The following is a 22,192-nucleotide window of genomic DNA, read 5'->3' as shown; positions in this document are numbered from 1 at the left end:
ATTCCAATCTTAACGAAATCTAAACGCTTATTTGAAATCTTTCTCTCATTTGAACTTCTCCATTTTGCAGACATCAACGAGAAGGCACTCACATTCATTACACGTGAGTCGTTCTTGATGCGCAATTACATTAGCACACCCGCCGCTACGCCGCCCTTCCTGCCGGCCGCCTACTCCATCTATGGCATCAATGAGGAACGGGACATCATCAAAGGCATACTCGCACAAGACATACTCATCAACTTACGCACTTACGATGCGAATGCGCTAGTCTTGTATGCAAACGATCATTACAACAATTTCGTGCACTTGTATATTAGCTCCGGTCGCGAAATTGTCTTCCTCTATAATTATGGCGATGCAATTGTTAATCTGACTATAGTTGATGTGTCCGTGAGTAGCCTGAATAGCATTCAGGTGGCCATTGAGCGTGAGGAGCAACGCACCACGATGCACGTGAACGAGCAGAGTGTGAGCGTGGAGAGAGGCATGATGCTGTTGGATGAATACAGCAACAAACCGTGGGTCAATCCGGAGAAGGGTAATTATAAACATTTGTGTAGACTTTGACTTAATTTAGACTGGTCCATTTTTCAAAAACGGTATCAATTTTATACATAATATTAGAAGAACCAGTAGCAGAGAGAAACACCACTATTTCTTAAAATCATAGCCTTAATATATTTGTGGTGAGCTCAAAACGCTTCGTCGATATATCAGCCGATGCACTTTAAGAAGTCTTTGGGTAACACAACTGACAAATATCTGTCCAAAGAGATCAACCAATATTTTGGATCAGCTCTAACAGCTTTATTTAATATAAATCAACCAGCTAAATTTGTACGAAATTTGCTTTAATTCACTCTTCTACCCTTCAAAGAAGTGACATTCACTGAGAAAGCATAGCGGCGATCATAGCCTTGAACTTGATTTACAGTGCGTTCAGGGTTGGCCGAGGAGTGCCTAACCTCGCTAACAATAGCATCGAGTGCCTTTGTAATAAGACTGCTATGGGTGCTGGGCAATAGCGAAATCACAAGAAATTGCTGATGAGCTAGCAAGGAAAGGTACTCTAGAACCCCTGTCGAGAGAATTGGAGCGGGTCGGTGCTCCGGTATCCTCATTAGTTTTACTACTAGATATCTGTGCTTTGCGGAAGCTTTGCCAGTTTTGGGGTGCATGCGCTTTCGCAAAAGCCTTTTGGCCCAAGATCGATTGCGGTAGATCTAGTGATCTCTTTGCCCTCAGTAAGGCTATCCTTTCCGTAGTTGGCTATTGCCCAATTGGCGTCCATGCTGTAAAGTTGAGAATGTTACCGGATCTCATTTGCAGAAGTTGTATGGAAGAAGTTCAGCTGGAAACAACTCAACCTCCTTCTTGACTTTCCTGCGTTTGGGAGGTCAAGACTTAAACACTTGGGAGCGCATATCTTCAGACATCCCACAAACAGGCGAGAGTGGAAATTAAACACCTGCGCAAATTTGTATTGGTTTCTAAGATAAGTCATAAATCCAAACACAGGAATTCCATTTTTCCATGGCTTCATAAATGACTACATATATAGCAGTCCACATGGGATCTTCGAACAACCATCTAATCTAGCCCAACCCGCTCTAATTATATGATCATTACGTGTTTCAACTGTTATTTTGGTTTCGTAAGCAAAAACCTTTCTAGGGATCACTTTCAATCGTCTATTTAATCTTCCTTATAATCTTACTCCCACCCTTCACTGATACCGAAATAGGGCTGAAAGAATACTGACAGCTGATTCAGGATAAAAGTGATGCTCAGCAACAACAGTATTTGAACGATTTGGAAAATAATTCTGAAACAGAAAACCCGATACCAAAACAGAAAAATAAAATAATCCATTTTCGAAATCCCATATTTTTAGTATTTGAAAAATCATCAAAAATTGAAAAAATATTTTTTACCGCTCCCCTATTTTTCAACAACATGCATTTTATGAGCCGGAAATTTTCATTTAACATATTTCCTAACGCATTCCTATTTTACAGAGGTTCTCTCACCACACCGTCCACCCGCACCGCCAACTGAGTACTTCCAATTTAATATTGGCGGTTATGATCCTGCGAATTTGCTAAGGCCCAATCTGGACGCTCCTGCGCTGCAGGGATATATTGGCTGTGTGCGTGGCCTGAAAATTGGCACAAATCTAATCGACTTGGCTGACATCAACGAACGGAATATCTCGCCCAGTAAGTACACAGAAATGCAATTGCAACACAACTGTACGTATGGTATGTACATATGTATGTATATGTGCAACTGTAAAACTAACACAAATTACACTTGGCGCTTTGGTGAGGAAATTCAATTTTAAAAAGTCACATACGAAGCTAAGCGGAAGAGATTTGCACTTGTGTGTGACTGCAGCATCGGTTTGGTGAAATCGTGCAAGGACATATGGGGAGCATGCGTTTATGGCAAACATACATATATATGTTTCTAATGTTTATGCTCGTATAAACGAGGAAATATAACGCTAGGAATTAGTATACGAATTAGAAAGTTAGGGCGGGTTTGCATATTGAAGGTAAAAGGTAAAATAAGACTAATATATTATTCTCCACTTCGCAGACAACAATTCTGATAGAAAAACTTGCAAATAAAAACGGGTATAAAAAAGTTTTGATTACATTTCGTTGTAACAACACTTCAGTGTTTCCAAGTCAACCAGGCCCAACGTTTAATTTTTTAGTCCGATAATCTCGATACTCTTAAATTATACCATTAATTGTATTCTTCAATATTATATAAAAATCAGTACACAAAGTGTGCTTTTAAAAGTTATCTTCTTCTTCGGCGCCAATTCGAGATACCAAGTGTAGCCAAGTACTTCTCCACCTGGTCTTTCCAACGAATTGAAGGTCTTCCTCTGCTTTCACAGCGGGTACTGTGTCAAATACTTTCAGAGCTGGAGTGTTTTCGCCCATACGGACGACATGACCTTGCCAGCGCAGCCGCTGTCCTCAATTTGTTGCACTATTTCAATGTCGTCATATATCTCGTACCGCTCATCTTTCCATCGACTGCGGTATTCGCCGTTAACAATGCCTAACCGTAGAACCTTTCTCTCGAAAACTCGCAACGTTGCCTCATCAGATGTTGTCATCGTCCATGACTCTGCACCATATAGCTGGACGGGGATAATAAGTGACTTGTAGAATCTGGTCTTTGTTCCTCGGAAAGAACTTTACCTCTCAAATGCCTACTGAGTCTGAAGTAATACCTCTTGGCAAGAATTACTCTGCGTTGGATTCCGAGGCTGGCATTGTTGCTGTTGGTTCCAGGATAGACGAAATTATCTACGACTTCTAAGCTATGACTGTCAACAGTAATCAACAGTAACGAGGGAGCCAAGTCGCGAATGCGATGTCTGTAAGTTTGATGACAGGTTTGTCGTCGTTCACAACCAGACCCATTTGCTTCGCTCCTTATCCAGTCTGGAGAAAGCAGAACTAACGGCGCGGTTGTTAAGACCAATAATTTCAATATCATTGCCGTATGCCAGCAGATCTCACATGCTAAAAAATTGGTCAATTGGGGCGCCGAATATTCGCTTCCAAGGCATCAATCGCTCCGGGCTTAACAGTGTATAAAATAGTTCAGCGGGGCTAAATTGCAAGATATTGGTTCCCTTCCATAACTTGATTGCTTCGTTGGTTGTACGACGTGTAGCGCCGTCTTGTTGTAACTAAAGGTCGTCCACATCAACATTATCCAATTCAGGCAAAACAAGTCATTAATTGTGACTCTGTAGGGTTCCCCATTGATTGTAACATTATGAACGGCTCAATTTGATGAAAAATGGATTTCCTTCACCGAACGTGCGACGCCCTTGATGATCATTCGATTTCAATCCTTGCGGAGTTGGTTTTGTAAGTTCACAAACCATGCTTCTTCAACCAAATCTTTCATTAAGTGAAAGGGCGCAGCTTCAATTGTTGCGCGCGAATGCGGATGAACTCATTCAGGCTTGCTTACTACGCTGCTCCACAGCAGCTATAGCGTATTCAGTGCGCAATGTACGACGTCTCTGAGATTGCACATTACCCACTAAAGTAAAGGGGTGAGCGAGGCCGATCCATGGTGGCTCAAATTACCGACTCTGCTGGACTATTACGAGTATGTCGACCGAATTTTGGTAATAAATTTGCACGATTTACAAATTATTAAATGCAAACACCTGTCGAAAAGACCAGCTCGGAAATATTGCCTCGTTGAAAACCAAAAATATCAAAAACCTGCTCTTATAGAGATTTATGCGTCGCTAAAATGGAAGATGAATTTTAATGACAGTCCATTCAGAAAAAACTAGGAATTATAGGAGATAGACTTGTGGACGTACACGGTAATCATTACGTCAATCCCGACATATGGAGCAATAAAAGTAATATTAAATCGACCGTTCCAAATCAGAATGAGATATTAAATCTATTATGACTTTCCATAGAGCTCATTCTTACGCTAATAGATTCAAGTATTCGATATTCAAAAGGGATAACAGAAAGTTATAAGACCACACAATGTCATTTCCCCAACAATATTTCGCACAAAAATCAATGAGCAATTAAAAGAATCAATGTTTTTACTTTTAAGAATTTGTTTCTGTCAAGCGGTCTTCTGTAAGCTCTACAAACTCTATCAAATTTTATACTAACCGACCAGAACCCGACCTAACTTAATGTTTGTATATACCATATACCATTTATTATTTTTCTGTGTTGCTTAGTTAGTATGCTCCCAAGCGCATGTCGGTTAGCCTTTTGGTATGTTTACGAACATATGCGTGTGTCCGCTTTATGGTCATTACTGCCAAAGATTAATGTCAATCGGATAAGCCGAAGTAGCGAGCAGCCGCAAAGGCGCTGACCAACAGCACATAGAGTTTCAATATACCAATGCGTGTAAGTTAGGTTTCAGTATGAGCCGAATATTGAATCAGACCCACAAGACCCACAGCATTGGGCCAAAATGATAGCTAACTAAGTGCCAAACGTTCTGCGACTGCCCAGAAAATTGATTCACTTTGATTTATAGCCATTCTAAGTTAATGGTAAGCCACAAAAATATAATTTAAAGGGAATCGAAGTTTCAGAGATCACACGCCTTGCAAGTTGTCTTCGTAATAATGAAAAAATATAAGAATTGGAAAGCATTCTGTGAGACTTGCGAACTATTTAGCTTATGGGGTTCTAAGTTCTGATATGCCGGATCCAATACGGTTTTTAAATAGTGTAGCTATCAGTGAGATCTTTGAAAGTTAGTTGATGAACCGCATGAAATCGAAAACACAGAAAATAGGTATACCTAAATCTGAGCTATCGAGATAAGTTGTTAATGAAATACAACAAATCGCCATCCCCGACTGCTTTAGAGACAGCTTATTCTAGAGTAAAAACGATCAAGTATAAGAATAATTTGGGTAATTTAGTACCAATTAGTTAGACAATGGCTGATATAAAAACATCTTTATCATAGCATTCCTAAGAACCTTTGTTACAAGTACATCACTTAAACACTAACAACTAGAATAACTGTATACTAAAGCATAGTTTTAAAGATAACCTACAGCATATTTCGCATTGTCATTCATTCTCTTTCTTCCGCCACAGCCATGGAAGGTGTGCTGCCCAACTGCCAAATCAAATGTGACGCCGAGCCTTGCAAAAATGGCGGCATATGTAAAGAGAACTTCGCCAAACAGGAGTCCACATGCGACTGTGAGCACACCAGTTTTCTAGGCGAATTTTGCATGGAGGAGAAGGGTGCGGACTTTAGCGGCGAATCAACATTGTTGCGTAAATTCGAGCTTACCGGCAAAGTGGACTACGTACGATTGCAATTGGCATTCTCCTCGTTCGATTTGCGGCGTGCCAACCGTGTGATGTTGTTATTGCAGCCGACCGGTGATCGCAGTTATTACCTGATGGTAGCCATTAACGCTGATGGCCATCTACTATTCGAAGAGGACCGTGAAGGGCCGGCCGTTGGGGCGCACATCGATCGAAGTTTTCTGAATAATGCACGCCACTCCATCTACTATATACGTAACGGCAGTGAGGCCACTCTGTATATTGACCGCGAAAAAGTGCCATTGACAAAGATACAGACACGTGCGCCGGTGCCAACGAGTGATGTGGGTGGAAATCGTGTACAAATTGGTGGCATCAATACAACAGATGCGAGATTTGCTGTGTTCAAGAGTTATAGCGGCTGTCTGTCGAGTAAGTAGCTATTTGTGGCTCCTCTGTTATAACACATACACATGCATTGATTGGTAAGTAGAAATTAGTGGGTCATAAAATGCCTATTTTCTTGCCGCTTATAATGATTGGCCAGTCATACATTTTGTGGTTGGCTTTGGTGACGCAAAAGGCTAGAAAGTTAAATTGAAGTAAGAGTTCAAATTAAGTGAGACTATCAAGCCAACTTGAATGGAAAGGTTTACCATGGTTTTATTATCAAACTCTAATAATGCTCCATGAGGAATAACCCACAAGTTCCTTACAGACATAATGTTCATAATCCTATGCACGAAAGTTTACCCTAAATCTCTCCGATAACCCTTCATCTATTTAAAAATGGCACTTTTACTACCTCCGTTATTTCGTAAACTTTTATCATCGTCATATCTTCTCCGCTTGACTTCAACTTTCGATTCTAATCCGATTCGTATTCTCTACACTAGACTCCACTTCTCCTGTGACCTCAATTTTAGCAAAGAGGGCTTTTTCGAAATATTTTCCGATGATATTTGATAATTTATATAATTTCATCACAAAAAAAATCAATATATTGCGTATATGAATTTTAGACTCGACCGATTTCATTTGTATTTAGTGCATGGGCCGACTTCACCCATTACCACTACAAATCTACAGTGTGACATATAAAAATGATACTTATACCATACTCTCACGTGTACACCGCATAGGTTAACTAATTAGAGGAAGTATTGACCCGAATTTACCATATTCTTCTACAAGAACACATTGTTATCAGGAAAAGATGCTCTATTTATTCCAATAATTTGCCGTACGGAAGAATCGATATCTTCCGTAAAAGGACAGCCACTGATTTATACTTCGTTCGAATAATTGCTCTAATTGTCGAACTTTTACATATATCATGAACACGTTTTTTTTAATTTGCCACTATGCTTGTAACCCCTCAAAGCAAACGCCGGAGAACCCATAAATCAAATCGATTTAGTCTTGTCCGTCTGTTTGTCTGCCTCTATACACACAAACTTAGAAACCATTTTTTGAGATATCAGTGAAATATCGCACACATTCTTCTCTCACTATTGCTCGTTTCTCGTAACCGTCGACATCGCTTCAAATTTAATGGGGAATGTTTATTATAATTTGAAAGAACATTCTTTGGAATTTATTTTTTGAAGATTATCTTTCTCAAACGTTGGTCTCAAATGTTCCATCCCTTGAGTCCAATTTTCGATGACTCGTTCGAGCATTTCGACTAGTAACTGGCGAATGACAAGCGCGATTTTTTACTCCAAGGCCTGAATCGAACCGAGATCTCCCGCATAGACCTTAGTCTTTACATATCCCACAGGAAAATACCTAACGGAGTGACATCACATGATCTTGATGGCCAATTGAACGGCCACAAAAGTGAAATTATCTGCTTACAGCATGATGTGTGGGAAATGGCGTCGTCTTGTTAAAACTAAATGTCGCCAACATCACGAGCTTCAATTTCAGGCATTAAATAGTCGGTTACGTTCTCACCGGTATCATTTCTTAACAAATATGGACCGATGATTCTACCGCCCCACAAATCACACCAAATCGTTGTTTTTTGGATGAAATGGCAGCTCTTGAATCCCTTCAAGTTGCTCTTCGTTTCTAAAGGGATGATTTTGACCTCATCGCTGAACAAAATTTGGCCCGAAAACATCGGATCTTCTTGAAGCTTTTCAAGAGCCCATAGAGCGAAGCGATGTTGCTTGGGAAGGTGGAACGATTTCAGTTCTTGCACAAGCTGTACGCTTACAATTTAAGGTCCCAACGTAAAAAGCGCCAAGTCGTTCAATAGGTCAGTCTGAGTCGCTGCGAACGGCGCTGAATCGACTCTCCACGGTCTTCGTGTACACTCTCCGCTACGGTTGCTATATTTTCTTCACTGCGGGCTAGACGTGGTCTATTCGGTCGAATATTCTCCAATAATGAATGCTGGGTCTCAAAATTGGTGATGATGTTGCGAATAGTACGCTCAGTAGGCCGATTATGTTGACCATAAGTTGAACGAAGCGCGCGAAACATATTCTTTAAAGAACGTGAATTTTCCTGATAATGTTGAACGATTTGTAAATGTCAAGTCAGAGAGTCTTTCCATGATGAAATGCCAAACAATACTGAACAAAAGTGACATGACACAACTTGACAAGGCTCACGGGTGATCTGTCAAAAAAGGCTATTGAGAAAAGTACCACTGCCTCTATTGTCCGTTAAGACCAGTATATGGAAATAGGTAGAACCAGTAAAATATTTTGTGTGTAAGGTAACTCAGCTGAATGTTCTTACTTGAGCATATCAGAGAAATAGTTAAGGTAGCGCCTTATCGCTTTCCATTACGAATCGTTGAGAAGCCTTGGAGTTTTAACTCAACTAACGTCTCTACATGCTTCTCAAAGTACTTCTTTGGAATATTTCCCATTTCAATTTCTATGACCCCCATACTAGCTGCTAACCTATACACAAGCTGCTAACCTATACACATGGCGTCTTTTCACTGAGCACATAAGACCAATGTTCGAGTGTAGAGTTTCAGTTAAGTAACTAAGTTATAAGCACTGCTTGTATGCGAAGTACGGCAAAGGTTTCTTATTGGTTTATATTTACTGATTGCGCTTATATAACCCAATTCCGTACTTTTCGTCACTAACAATAATGTAAATGGCACATGAAGGAAGCGGTTTGATGGAAACGGCCACCAGTTGGGAATTACCTTTGAGTTACATGACCATAAGTTGCAAATTATACAACAACTTAAGTTAATATTCAACGTTTATATAAATCCGTTCGTATGTAGACAACTCTCAAACCTCAAAATTATTTGTTAATGTTTGTTGTTTTTGGCAGAATTTTATGTTTCTCCTTCACTGTTTTAAGTCTCATAAGCACATATGTTTTAATTGTACATATGGAACTATTTATATACCATATATATAGTACATAGGTTTACATGCTGACTATGTCAAGAGAGCGGGTATAAATTTCCCGGCAATGCGCTATTAATTCTTAAAGCTTCGCTTAACTCCTGATGAGGGTCCACTTGACGGCCTAAAGTTGTTGCGTCTTGTTACGCTCAACGCACAATACGAACCACAAGCGCAGGTCCATTGAGTCGTGGCCGCTTTTAGCAATGTTTTGCTGAACATTGTTGTTGTTGTGTTGCTAGTACTTGATATGCATTTACGCATATGCACATGCCAAAAACAACAAGCACTTCAGGAACTTGAGAATACGCATGGTGGCGCTGCACTTGATTCTCACGGAACGCATCCACAGAAGCTTTCATGTATGTATATACATATGTACAGCTGTGCACATAAGCGTAATCGAAGCGCAAACTGCTGTATCTAGAGTTTTTACAACTTTTGAGGGTCATCAGCGCGGCTGAAATAGAAAAAAGTCAATACTAAACGTCCGTCGACTAGCTGGCTGAGTATATAAAGCACATACGTTTGTGTGTGTGTTTGTGTATAAAAAGCTATTAGTTCAAAAAGAAATAAAAGCTCTTCAGTCAAGTTTAAAGCAATGGGTTTTCTCGCACTTCTTCCTTCATATCCGCTCTCCGACCGACCAACCAGTTCGCCTTCTTAGATTTGTTGCTACATCATGATGTACGTTTATTGCCAAAGTCGTTAACAAAAAAACTTCACGGCTATAAAAAATGGCCTCCACTGAAGACCCCACAAACAGTGTAAATGCACAAAATGAACAAAACAGGGTCGTTAATGTAAATAAAGGACCGCTGTCTCGCTATTGAATTTATTGTCAGCACTGCCGCTTTCAATGACTGGTTTACTGGAATCTTAAAAACTCCTCTTTATTAAGTAATTTAAAAATTACTAGTACAATTTTATTTAAAACATAGAGATTAAGCTAATAAAATTAGATTTGACGACAATGTCAATGTCTTGTCTTTCTGAAGTGCATTCGGCGATTTTTTCGATGAGTGAAATTATTCAACAAAGAAGTCCCATAAAGTTTCATGTGCGGAATCAAATTTCTGGTGCCGAAAGTTCAGAATGTTGTAGAAGGCCTTCGGTGATAATTGTTTGTGGCAAGTGATTTTGGTTATTTAAAGAGGGTCGAGAACGCGTTGGCGCGAACCACGTCCAAGACGACCGTCAACATTCACTGATGATCAACACGTCAATAAAATAAGGAAATTGGTGTTTGAGAATCGGCCATTAACAGTCAGAGGGGGTTAGAAAATTGGTCGCATTTAATTGCAGAGTGCCCGATGTACTCGGGCATTAGGGATCTAGGTGGTATGGGGATTAGCTGGACTGATGGACGATTAGATGTTAGTTGTGTGATCTCCACTAGTCGGAATATTGAACAGTTAGGGTCGTTTGCGCGTGAATTATTTAAGCGGCGAAGACGGTTAGCTGGGTATTAGGGTTAGTTTTTGTATGATTAGTGTTTGTATGTGATGTATGGATGGGATCCAACCCCTGGCCACCGGTCCAGAGCCGTATGGAAGCTCAACTGGTAGTAGCTTCGGCTACGAGGTCTGACCAGAAGCTTAATTCTGGTACCACGGAGAGCAGGAGCCCTTGGAGGTAACTCCAACCTGCTCATGCGGACTGGCCCCTCGGGGAGTATCGTGGTGGTTGTGGTTAAAACCCAAATGCGGGAAGAACTGACTTTGTCAGTTGAATGTGGAGTTGCATTGCAACCGGATGCCGGACCCAAAGCACGGCAGAGGTTTTAGATGGGCCTCAAACCCGACCAAGGCGGTTAGTGTGTCCATTCCACACTGCCAATTGGTACTGTGAATGCTTATCATTCTCAGGACGCTGATCAACGCATTAATTTGATCAGTGCTTTTGAGCGCCGTGGAATAAGACTGTCGTTAGCAAGTACCCACGTTAAACACACCGGACGTTAACAGTAAGAGATCTGACTGGCATCGTTGGAATATCAGAAGGATCAGTGAAACCCTTTTGAAAGATCATGTGGGGCTAAGAAAAGTGAAAGCAAGGGTTGGGGAAAGGGTTGGTTTTAAAATCAAACAATTTTTTGGAAAAACAGCGTTGCATTAACGTATGTAAATTAATGCTTTCCGGCTACCAGGATGTAATTAAACGTATTATTACTGGTGATGAGTCTTGTATATCTGCTTACGACCCAGAAACAGACAATGCTCTCCGACTCCAGGATGTCATTAAACGAACATCGTTGCAAAGGTGAGCCAAAGCTGAAAAAACAACGTCAAAGCAGGTCAAAAATTAAGATTATGTTGACAGTTTTCTTCGATTATCGAAGAATCCGAATTCCTTCCGACCGACCAATCTGTCAACAAGGAATATTATTTGAGTGCTATGTGTCGTTTGCGCGAAGCTCTTCGTAAAATGAATCCGAAATTATAGGCCGACAACTCTTGGGTTTTGCATCACGATAATACACCGTCTAATACTGCATTAATTCTTCGTGAGTTTTTCGCCAAATTTTCAACCAAAATCATGCCGCAACCACCGTATTCACCTGTGACTTCCGGCTATTGAGCAAACTCAAACGAACGCTCCGTTTCGAGTCCATTGAAGACATTAAACGTGAATCACTAAGCGCATTGAAGGCTGTTCCGGAAATTGACTATAAAAGTGTTTCGAAGATTGGAAAAAACGTTGGCACATGTGTATTTGGGCCAAGGGGGATTACTATGAGGGGAGGACATAGATTGGGAATTGTTAAAAAAAAACCAACTCTTGTTTGTATTTTTCATTCATAGCTGCTTTTGTTCAGGAGGTTTTACTGTAATATTACATAATATTTTTCTGTAAATATCCATTTGTATGTTTATAATGTTGCCTCTAACTTCTTCTTGCTTCTTTAATAAATCGAAAAAAATATTTTCGGCATATTTAAAAAAAATGTGATGTGTACGGAGAAGATGTGTTGACTGAATACCATTGCCAAAATTGGTTTACAGTATGAATCTTCATGATCCGATGTAGACAAAATAAAGTCCTTAGTCGATGCAAAGCGTCGAATAACAACTCGAGAGATTGCTAAAAGACCGTTCAGGAATGGGATGTACTACCACAACCACCATATTTTCCAGACTTGACACCTTCGGACTATTACATGTTCCGGTCTGTACAAAATTTTTTGGATAGGAGAACTCTCAGCTCAAAATTGTATGTTAAAAGCCATTTGGACAAAAGTACTTTCATTCTTTCGATCAAAATTCGTATGTACATTAAATGTTCCCTCTAGATGATAGCTCTTTGGGATAACTGTCAAAGTAAGCAAATTTCTTTGGCATGTATGAGTTCTTTCTCAAGGTCATGAGACTTCATACCGATCTAGACAGGCGCATTGCAAGGAAGCACGAAATACGATTGAACAATCCACCGGTATGCAAAAGTCATGTGCAAAGCGGTGGAACAGAAATACACAAAGTTCTTACTGGATTTGATGGAAGAAACTGTAGAATATGGTAGTATCGCTCGCCTGCAAAATGAGGCTAATTTGTCGAAGAAGAAATGTCAAGAGCTTGGCACCAGAGAAACAAGGCAATGTTATGGATACTTGACGGCGCCCCATTTGGTAGCGCTGAGAACCAAAACTTGGCTTCACTTATTTAGCGTATCAGGCTAACCTAACCTAATCTAACTTATTGTTTTATACTTATCTATATCTATCTGTAACGGTAACTAGATGCTTCAGCATGCGATTTAGGAATTCATGATCCCTAATCTAACTATTTCATAAACAATGTTTGAAATGTGACAGAATTCAATATTAACATAAATTAGAGTAATATTGATTTCTAGCAGTAAATTAAGTACAATATACATACATATACCATGTGTACTGCTGATACCCACTTTCAATTAAATGACTTGCTCTCCTCAGGTGATTTCAATGAATGCATGTAATTATGTAATAACCACATAAATATAAACTTATGCGTGTTGAGGGTTTACTAATGCAATTTCCCATTATCGCCAACAGATATTTACATACAAGTGAATAATTATGTGATGAAACCGCTGGAGGAATATATGCTCTTCACCAAATCAGGCGCCGACAACATAACTGTTATTCACCCACAGGGTCTGCGCAGCGCACAGTGTATAGCCAAATTCGATATTTCGGAGCAGCCATCACAGGAACCAATGGTCAACGTGAGCTCGGTAAGTAATAGCCAGTGCAGAGGGAAATGGTAGAAAACAGCCCTCATGCACAGCAGTCATTGAAGTATAAGCAACAGTAACGGCACTTTAACGAGATTTCCAAAAGGACAATAACACAAACAAAAGCTAACAACTACACCAAGGTATCAAAATTGCATAATTGTAATGGACCGTGGTGGCCAGTTGCAGTTGCTTTGGTTCGTTCTTACCTTGCCGAGTTGAAGGTTGGCGCGTAGATTTGCATACGTGAAAGCCTGCCAATGTCTGATTGCGTAGCTTATTTCTAGTGGCCTAGGTACTCAATGAAAACATATTACCTTTTGCAGAGCGTCGAGACTTGGGTGGAAGATCCACCGCAACGCGTCCTTTATGTAGCCAAATTCGGTTATGACGTTTCGGAGAAGGAGGACTCCACGCAAGTGGTATTCATAACGCTGACGTCGCTCTTCGTGATTATAATCATTTGCTGCCTAATAGAGGTGTACCGCAGTCATCGTGCCTATAAGAAACGCATCGAACGCCAGACCGACGAGGATATCATATGGTCAAAGGAACAAGCGACAAAAATGCATGAATCGCCAGCTGTGGCGGGAACACAGTCTTACGCCTACAAAGTGGTGAGTACAACAATGCAACGGAGGCGAAGACCATTAACTGTAATTAAACCGAAATTTATAACTCTTGCCACTTGCAGTTGCCGCAGGATGAAAAGAAGTCGGGAAATGGCGCTCCGCTAGTGGGTATTTTGAAAAATGGCAGCGCAGCTGGCGCCGCAACAGTTGCAGGCACAGCAACGCCGGCTAAGGAGAATGGTAGCACAAAGAAAAACGGAGATATACCACTGGGTCAGATTGACGCGCGCATCGATGAAGAGGATGAAGACGATGACGAGGATGCCGCAAAAGCAGAGGTAGACAGAAGCTTAGATGAAGCCTTGGAGGCAGCGCAGCCTGAGAAACAAACGGATGAAAAAGAGATTAGTCAGAAAGGCGCTGAGGACACACTTGAGAAGAAAACTGCGAACGTAAACGAAGAAAAACCTGTAAGCAATGCTGATGCAAATAAGAGTCCAAACGAAAAACCGAACGACGGCAAAGGTAAAGAGGAAATAAAAGCTAAGGATGAAAGTATCGAACTCTCGAAACAAGATAAACTCAACGCAACGGCGCCGAAGCAAAATGAAGGTATGTAAAAAACATACGACAAATTTTTGATAAAAACTTAAATTCTAAAACGTAGCATATAAAGAGCTGATTATACCAATCTTTTGCCGGCCTATCCCTTTTTGACCTGGCAAATCTATGTCAAGTTTTCACAACTTTGGAAAATATTTCATTAAATCATGCGGCTCAAGCATGTAGCAAGAAAGCATCAAGACATTATAAAAATCTTCGAAAAAGTCGAATGGATCATTGCTCTATTGTTTAATATTCATGGCTTTTGTGTCTACTGATCAACATCATTATTCGGGCCAGAGCCTTTCTTATAATACATGATTGGTTGATTGAAAAGGGAGGCACATAGGCGCCGAACGGTGGGCGGCCGCACACAGGCCAACGTTAGGCCGATTGTGCCCCCAGGAGGTAGATTTGACAAAAGACCAAATTCCGTTTTACCCCAGCAGCCCAATGTATCTTAAGTTAGAGTATTTGAAGCCGTGGAATATACAAGTATCATCCGGCTGAAGGTTGGGCGTTCGCATAGATAATGTTCTACCACACCGTCGAATCCACTTTTTCCATTTTCTGAAGGTGGGATCTTAATCGTAGGTGTCCTGTAACAACCCCTTCAATGTTGCGAAGTTCCCTTTTGCCTAAAAGTAAGTACTTTTTGGTCTGTCCACCATCAACACTACCCCAAAGTAACTTGTGGTATGCCCTGTGTTACTTGTGTTCCAAGTCCTCACACACTTTAACTTCATACCAGATCACTTTAATCATGGAAACCGATCTATGGCGGTTCTTTCTCTGCCCACATACCGGCGAGGGTGTTGTCGGTAGGTTGGTGGAGGGTGACAGTGACGTGAGAGCCAAGTCGCGAATGTAATAGCTGTTTTGTTTAATAACGGAAGATATTTCGTCTTGTCATCGTTCACAACCAGACCCATACGCCTCGCCTCCTTATTCAGTCTAGAGAAAGCAGAACAAATGGCACGGTTGTTGAAGCCAATGATATCAATATCATCGGCATACGCCAGCAACTGTACACCCTTATAGAAGTTTGTACCTTATCTATCAGATCTGCAGCTCGACTTATTTTCTTCAGAAGTAGGTTGAGAAAGTCACACGAAAGAGAGCTGCTTGTCTGAAACTTCGTTTGGTATCGAACGGCTCGCAGAGGTTGGTGTTGCTCAACGTCAGTTTACACAGCCTTATTAGCTTTGCGGGGATACCAAGTTCATTGAAGGCGGCTTGAAACCCCACTAAAAGGTGATGTATTGCGATCTTCCTTGTTATAGTCATCATCAAAAGTGGGGTCTTTCATCCGAAGCTGTTGTTTCCCTTTCATTGGAGGTAGTTTCTAAGCGGAGGGCCCAGCGCACAACCTCAATAGGCGAATAGTATAAAGTTTTATACACATTTATATAGCAACCAGCTTGTTTCAAGACCGACGTCCGCTCGCAGCCTTACTTCTGGTAAACAGACGCTACAACTAGACTTCATCGAACCCTTTAACCGAATATGTCGAAGTTGGTCCGCTGAAGCTTCCTCTATTTTAGCCGTGAGCTCAGGCTCCAAACGGGTTGACTATAGCATCTTACTCAAGAGTTACTCACGTTTCATGAAAATTGGACGATGGGCGTGGCACGGCCCACTTTTTGGTGAAATCCCATATCTCGAGACCCGACCAACCGATTTCGACAAAATTTGGTATTTTGTATTTTTTTATATTTCTATGTCATTTTGTGAAAATGTGTGAAATCGGACACTAACTACGCCTACTCCCCATATAGCACAACTTTAAATTCCACTTGATTCGTTCAGTTTCCAGTACACAAATCAAGAATCAATTAATATAACGGGATAAAACTTTGCACCAACAATGCGTTTAGTGTGTGCCACTTTATGATCAAAAATTTTTTCAATCCAACCAAAACTGTTCACGACCCTAGATACCGAACATTTAGACCCCGGTAACTATGGTTGACTTTTGATAAAAAATGTCGGTCAATGTGTGATATATACTGTAACTGAAATTATAATAATAATAAAATATATATAGTATAACTGAAATAAAGGGACAATTTCTCTTATAATAGTATGTCTGTATGTCAAAAACGGGACGCAAAATAGGACGAATACTTCCTTTAGCCCCCAAATACTTACAGTAAAGATTTTCGAACTTCGGGTGACTTTGTACGCATATATCGGCCAATATGTGAGTTATCTCAGTGGAAATAAGAGAGCGTGTTTACAAATAACAGTGTTCTTTGTGCCAAAAATAGTTAAATTTTAACAAAAACGTTACCTTGCCCTCATATAACCGTCCATCTGTCTCCATACAGTCGAAATTTTGTACTCGTCCTATTTTCTAAAAAAAGAGCCTCATATATAGCCGATATTCGACCACTGTCATGCAAACGGAACGAACCGAATCAAGTTCTTGTGTGGAAACTCTCATTTGTGAAACGTATTAACGTTTGTTTTTTGTGTACATTCAATATGAGTTACAAATATTTGCTTAAATTTAAGTTTAACCTTACCTTTCGATAAATAAAAAAAAAATATTAATCCATTTTTCTTTTTCTTCCTTTCTTAACTTAGAAGCTAGCCAAGTGGCGTCAAAAAGCACCGAGACTCCTTCTCCAGCACAGCAGCAAAATCTAGAGAAAGAGACTCAAACACCTGCCCAAATAGATGGTGATTTGACGGACGGAACACCGCAACAGACGAAGCCTGCGGCCACAAATGGTGCAACGGCGAACGGCCACGGCACGGTAAGCAAGCGCTATAGTTCTGATTCTAAGGACGGTGCGGGTGTTATGCAAATCGGCTTGGCACCGCTTTGCTCCATCAGTGAAGTCGATTTATTGCTTGAGCCATAGCTTAGCTAAGCTTTACATGCACAATTGTACATATCACTAAACATATTTATGTAAATACACGCATACATATATACATACATATCACGCATGTTGATTTTCTGGCGCATTTTTTGCTCGAATTATTGTCTATGATATAAGCATACATACATATGTATATAGTACTTCTTATGACCACACATGAGCTCTCACATACAAAGGAAAGCAAATACAGCAGAAGTTGGCTAAAATAATCATAATTAAAGTATATGTATTCCTTCATATAAATATATATATATATATATATATATATATGAATATATACATACATATATTTCGATACACAACTTTCCCCTACAAACATTCACTTTATCTTAAAGTAAAATAATTTTTAAAGCTTCTGCTGGTTTTGCTTTCGAACTATCTACATACATCGTGGAAATACATACACACATCTACACAACAGAATTTCGAACACTCGTAAATATACGTGCACACATTCATCGATATTGTAGATATAAAATTACCGTTGCATCCGGTTTGTGCTTGTGCCATTGAACGAATTTAATCCATTTCTTAATTGATACTAAAAACGAATTTGAGCAAATTACTAATCGAAGAAATCCACACCAACAACAAATTAATCGATACTAAATTTGTTGAAAAATCAGCTCTGAAACTTTTCTCAATGAGCCTTGCGCACAATTTTTAGTTAATAGCCATTTCTAAGCAACTATTTTGAAAATATTTGTAGTAAAATGTGTGTAAATAGAAATTTATTTGTATATAAATAAAGGAAATGGATTAAATATACTACATATTGACATACATTTCTAAATGGCTTTCATCATTGCTGTGCTTTCAATTTTTTATATATTTCTGTATTGTTTATTATTGTAGTGAGAAATTATATTTTTACGGGTAAGTTATCTTATACATATTTAAAAGGATCTTTACTTCACTTTATATAAATATGTTTTACGCAACAAATATTGCTTAAAATGCATGTTATTGTAAGTTTAAGTCGAGCAATATTAGTCTTAGTTCTATACTGCTTATACATATATATACTATTCATTACTTTAAATTGTGGAGAATCCTGAATACGAAAACAATTTTTTGGCTTGACAGAACTTAAAAATAAATTTAAAAAATGTAATAATCTTTATAAATGTATGGCGTAGACACAGCTTACGTGGTTATAGCGGACTTTTCAACAGCGCGTTAGTCGTTTCTTCTTTTCACAAGGTGGCGCCAATTGGAGATTCCTCTACCTGTCTTTACAACAGAGTGGAGTTCTCCCTCTTCCTCTGCTTCCCTAGCGGGTACTGCGTCAAATACTTTCAGAGCGGCAGTGTTTTCGTGCATTCGGACGACATTACCTAGTCAGCGTAGGCGCTAACTTTTAATTCGCTGAACTATGTCAATGTCGTTGTATATCTCGTACAGCTCATCGTTCCATCGATTGCGATATATACCGTGGCCAACGCGCAAAGGACCATAAATCTTTCGCTGAACTTTTCTCTCGAATACTCGTAACGTCGACTTATCAGATACAACATCTGTCGTCCATGCCTCTGCACCATATAGCAGGACAGGAATAATAAGTGACTTCTAGAGTTTTGTTTTTGTTTGTTGAGAGAGGACTTTGCCTACTTAGTCCGATGTAGCACCAGTTGGCAAGAGATAGTCTGCGTTGGATTTCGAGGCTGACGTTGTTTTTGGTGTTAATGTAGGTTCCAAGATAGACGAAATTATCTACAACTTCGAAGTTGTGACTGTCAACAGTGACGTCGGAGCCTAGTCGCGAATGCGACGACTGTTTGTTTGATGACAGGAGATATTTCGTTTTGCCCTCGTTCATCACCACACCCATTTGCTTCGCTGCCTTATCCATTCTGGAGAAAGCATAACTAACAGCGAGATTGTTAAGGATATTGATGTCAAAATCATCTGCATACGCCAGCAGCTGTACACTCTTATAGAAGATTGTTCCTTCTCGGTTTAGTTCTGCAGCCCGAAGCATTTTCTTCATAAGAAGGTTGAAGAAGTCACACGAAAGGGATTCGCCTTGTCTGAAACCCCGTCTGGCATCGAACGGCTCGGAGAGGTCTTTTCCGATGGTGACGGAGCTTTTGGTGTTGCTCAACGTCAATTTACACAGCCGTATTAGTTTTGCGGGGATACCAAATTCAGACATCGCGGCATAAAGGCAGCTTCTTTTTGTGCTGTCAAAAGCAGCTTTGAAACCGACAATAAGTGATGTGTATCGATTCTCGTCTTACAGGCCCTTTTCAAGACTTGGCACATGGTGAATATCTGGTCAGTTGTGGATTTGCCAGGTCTAAACCCACACTGATAAAGCCTTGTCAGTTTGCTGAGGGTGGGCTAAAATCTTTCACACAATACCCTCGATAGAACCTTGTATGCCATGTTGAAGAGGCCGAACTCTCTTAAATTCCTGTGTTTGAATAGCTCGGCCCCCGCCGCTATGTTGTTCTTCAGATGGGTAATTGCTATTCGAACTTCTTGATGGTCGAGCAATGGAACGTCAGCTCATCTCTAGGGGTTCTTCAAGAATAAGCCGCGGTCTTGAAACCTTTTGTTAGTCACCGCATATTTTCGTATTATTTTCGATCAATACCCATCTCGCTAAATAACGGATGTTGTGTGTGTTCAAGTTGTGAGCAGAGGTTTTCTGTTAAAATGATTGTTTCATTTTTACAGCGAAACTAATACACCTATATCAGGAAACGGATCAAAAAAGTAATTAAAAATAGAAAGAACAGTAGCTGTAAGTAACTTGCTTGAATGGATGTCTAATTCACCGGCCAAACTAGTTTTTTACTCAGACATGAATTCACAAGACCCAGGAATGACAGAGGCATAATTGCCACATACTACAACATCAACAAGACTAACTGTAAAACTTCCATAGTATTTATAAACAAATACTTATCCTCCTTTCGTTCATGACGTCACGAATCAATGTACTTTTCTGTCAAACAAACTCTAAAATAACTAACGAGGCAAAATTTATTTTCTTGACAAGATCTTTTACTTACCCCTAGGCACATCCTAGCTTTAAATATTCAGTAGATGTGCTCGTAGTAATTCAATCTATTGCGCACTATTCCTTCTTGCTGGAACTAAAAATCTTCTTTCTCCATTCTCTGTAATCGCTGTTTTGAACAATCGATTGTTTTTTCTACGCGTATGCTGTTTTCTGCATTACAATGCCACAATTTTATTGTAATTTTACTTAGTAAAATGTCAAAATACTTAATTCACAACAAGGTCGCACTTCGTTAACTTTCTTCTTATGTCTCATACTTACCTTTCTGCAGCCACTTTTCACTTGAGTGCATGTCTTCACGCTGTTGCGTTCTAAACTCATTGAATTATCTTTCATTTATTTTTTGTTACCATTTCTCTCCGCAGTATTTCAGCGCACACAATTGAAAATGCAAACTTAAATAAATAAACAAAAAACTTCGAAAGAAAATGCATTCCACTATTATTTGGTTGTCATCTATTTAAGTTGTTGCTCTTTCTACGTATTGCTCTACAAAAATGGACTCATTTGCTTTTTGTTGTGCATTTCGTTGTCATTTCTTGTGTCCTCTTTATTATGGCCACCTTTTGTTCAAGTTTTGGACACTTTCGCATTAACAAAATTACAATGGCTTCCTCGCTTCACCCGGCTCCCTACGTGTTTGGATGCAATCCTTTGTTGCATTGTGTCTTCATTTGTAGCGGACTTAATGTAATCTGGATAAGTGAATTTATATACTTTATATTTTTTAAGTTGTACTCAAATGGTTTTGAAATTTCGATTTCGTAGTTGAAGATTATATAAGAAAATTTATTAAAACTATACGACTTTTAGATCGTTCAAAATTTTAGGTAAACATTGCAGATGCCATACTTATTAAAGAAATAAACACGTTAACTTCGGCTGTACCGCAGTCATAATATTCTTTACGAATGGCAACTATACAATGCGGTTGTCCGATATGTATAAAAGCGAAGGCCTAGGTACTGAAGATTGTTCAATCTGAACAATTTCTTCGGGGATTTTAGCGATGCCAAGAAGGCTTGAGTTTGTAAAGCTGCATGGTATTGTTGTCCAATATCGGCGTTTCCGATAAATGAGAAAAGGGCGTATGCGAAATTTCACTGATATCTCCAAAACGCGCTTGGCTAGACGAACAAATATGGCTAAATCGCCTCAGTTCGTCACGCTGATCACTTAAGCATACTACTGTGAACAAAAATAGTAAGACTTTGTTCATAATTTTCAAACTGAAATTTATTCTTCAAAATCTATGTCGTCTTGTTCTATGTATACTTGTTCCAAACGTTATTATCAATATAAGAATCCGAGGATGGTAATAGAAACTGATTGATACAAATATTTGTCAGTGGGAAAAATAATGCATTTTACTCAAAATTATGGTTTGTTGGAATTTTGAATACGGGCTCATTATTTGAAATGTGTATATATGTATATGTATATATATTATTTACAGATTTTAATAATTAATATATCAACTGTCCTATCTTTTAAATTGAATCAAACTGAACATAATGTGCCAAATTTTACAAAAATTGGTTCATTGGCTTAGGAGCTTATCCCGGACAAAGTGTGGCATGTAATTGTTATACATATGTATACTAGTGAATCCGGCCAAGTGTTGCTGTGATATACATTTTACACTATTATTCATACAGTAAACTATTCA

General features: G+C 39.5%; 1 protein-coding gene across 5 annotated transcripts in view; it reads left to right on the top strand.

Annotated features, from left to right (window-relative positions):
- The window catches only part of LOC120778701, a 172,685-nt gene that overhangs the window by 122,971 nt on the left and 27,522 nt on the right, over positions 1–22,192 (top strand). For 4 of the 5 annotated variants that reach the window (XM_040110662.1, XM_040110658.1, XM_040110660.1 and 1 more), the window contains exons 13-19: positions 71–541; positions 2,022–2,222; positions 5,643–6,254; positions 13,245–13,426; positions 13,753–14,043; positions 14,121–14,610; positions 17,191–17,363. In XM_040110662.1, coding sequence (XP_039966596.1) covers positions 71–541; positions 2,022–2,222; positions 5,643–6,254; positions 13,245–13,426; positions 13,753–14,043; positions 14,121–14,610; positions 17,191–17,363 — 2,420 coding nt within the window. The remainder of the gene's footprint in view (positions 1–70; positions 542–2,021; positions 2,223–5,642; positions 6,255–13,244; positions 13,427–13,752; positions 14,044–14,120; positions 14,611–17,190; positions 17,364–22,192) is intronic. The other variant, XM_040110661.1, reaches the window with a different exon arrangement.

Source organism: Bactrocera tryoni, chromosome 5, assembly GCF_016617805.1.
Source record: "Bactrocera tryoni isolate S06 chromosome 5, CSIRO_BtryS06_freeze2, whole genome shotgun sequence".
Classification (NCBI taxonomy): Eukaryota; Metazoa; Arthropoda; class Insecta; order Diptera; family Tephritidae; genus Bactrocera; species Bactrocera tryoni.
Note: the sequence above shows the minus strand (reverse complement) of the source record. Positions and strands in the feature narration are given on the sequence as shown.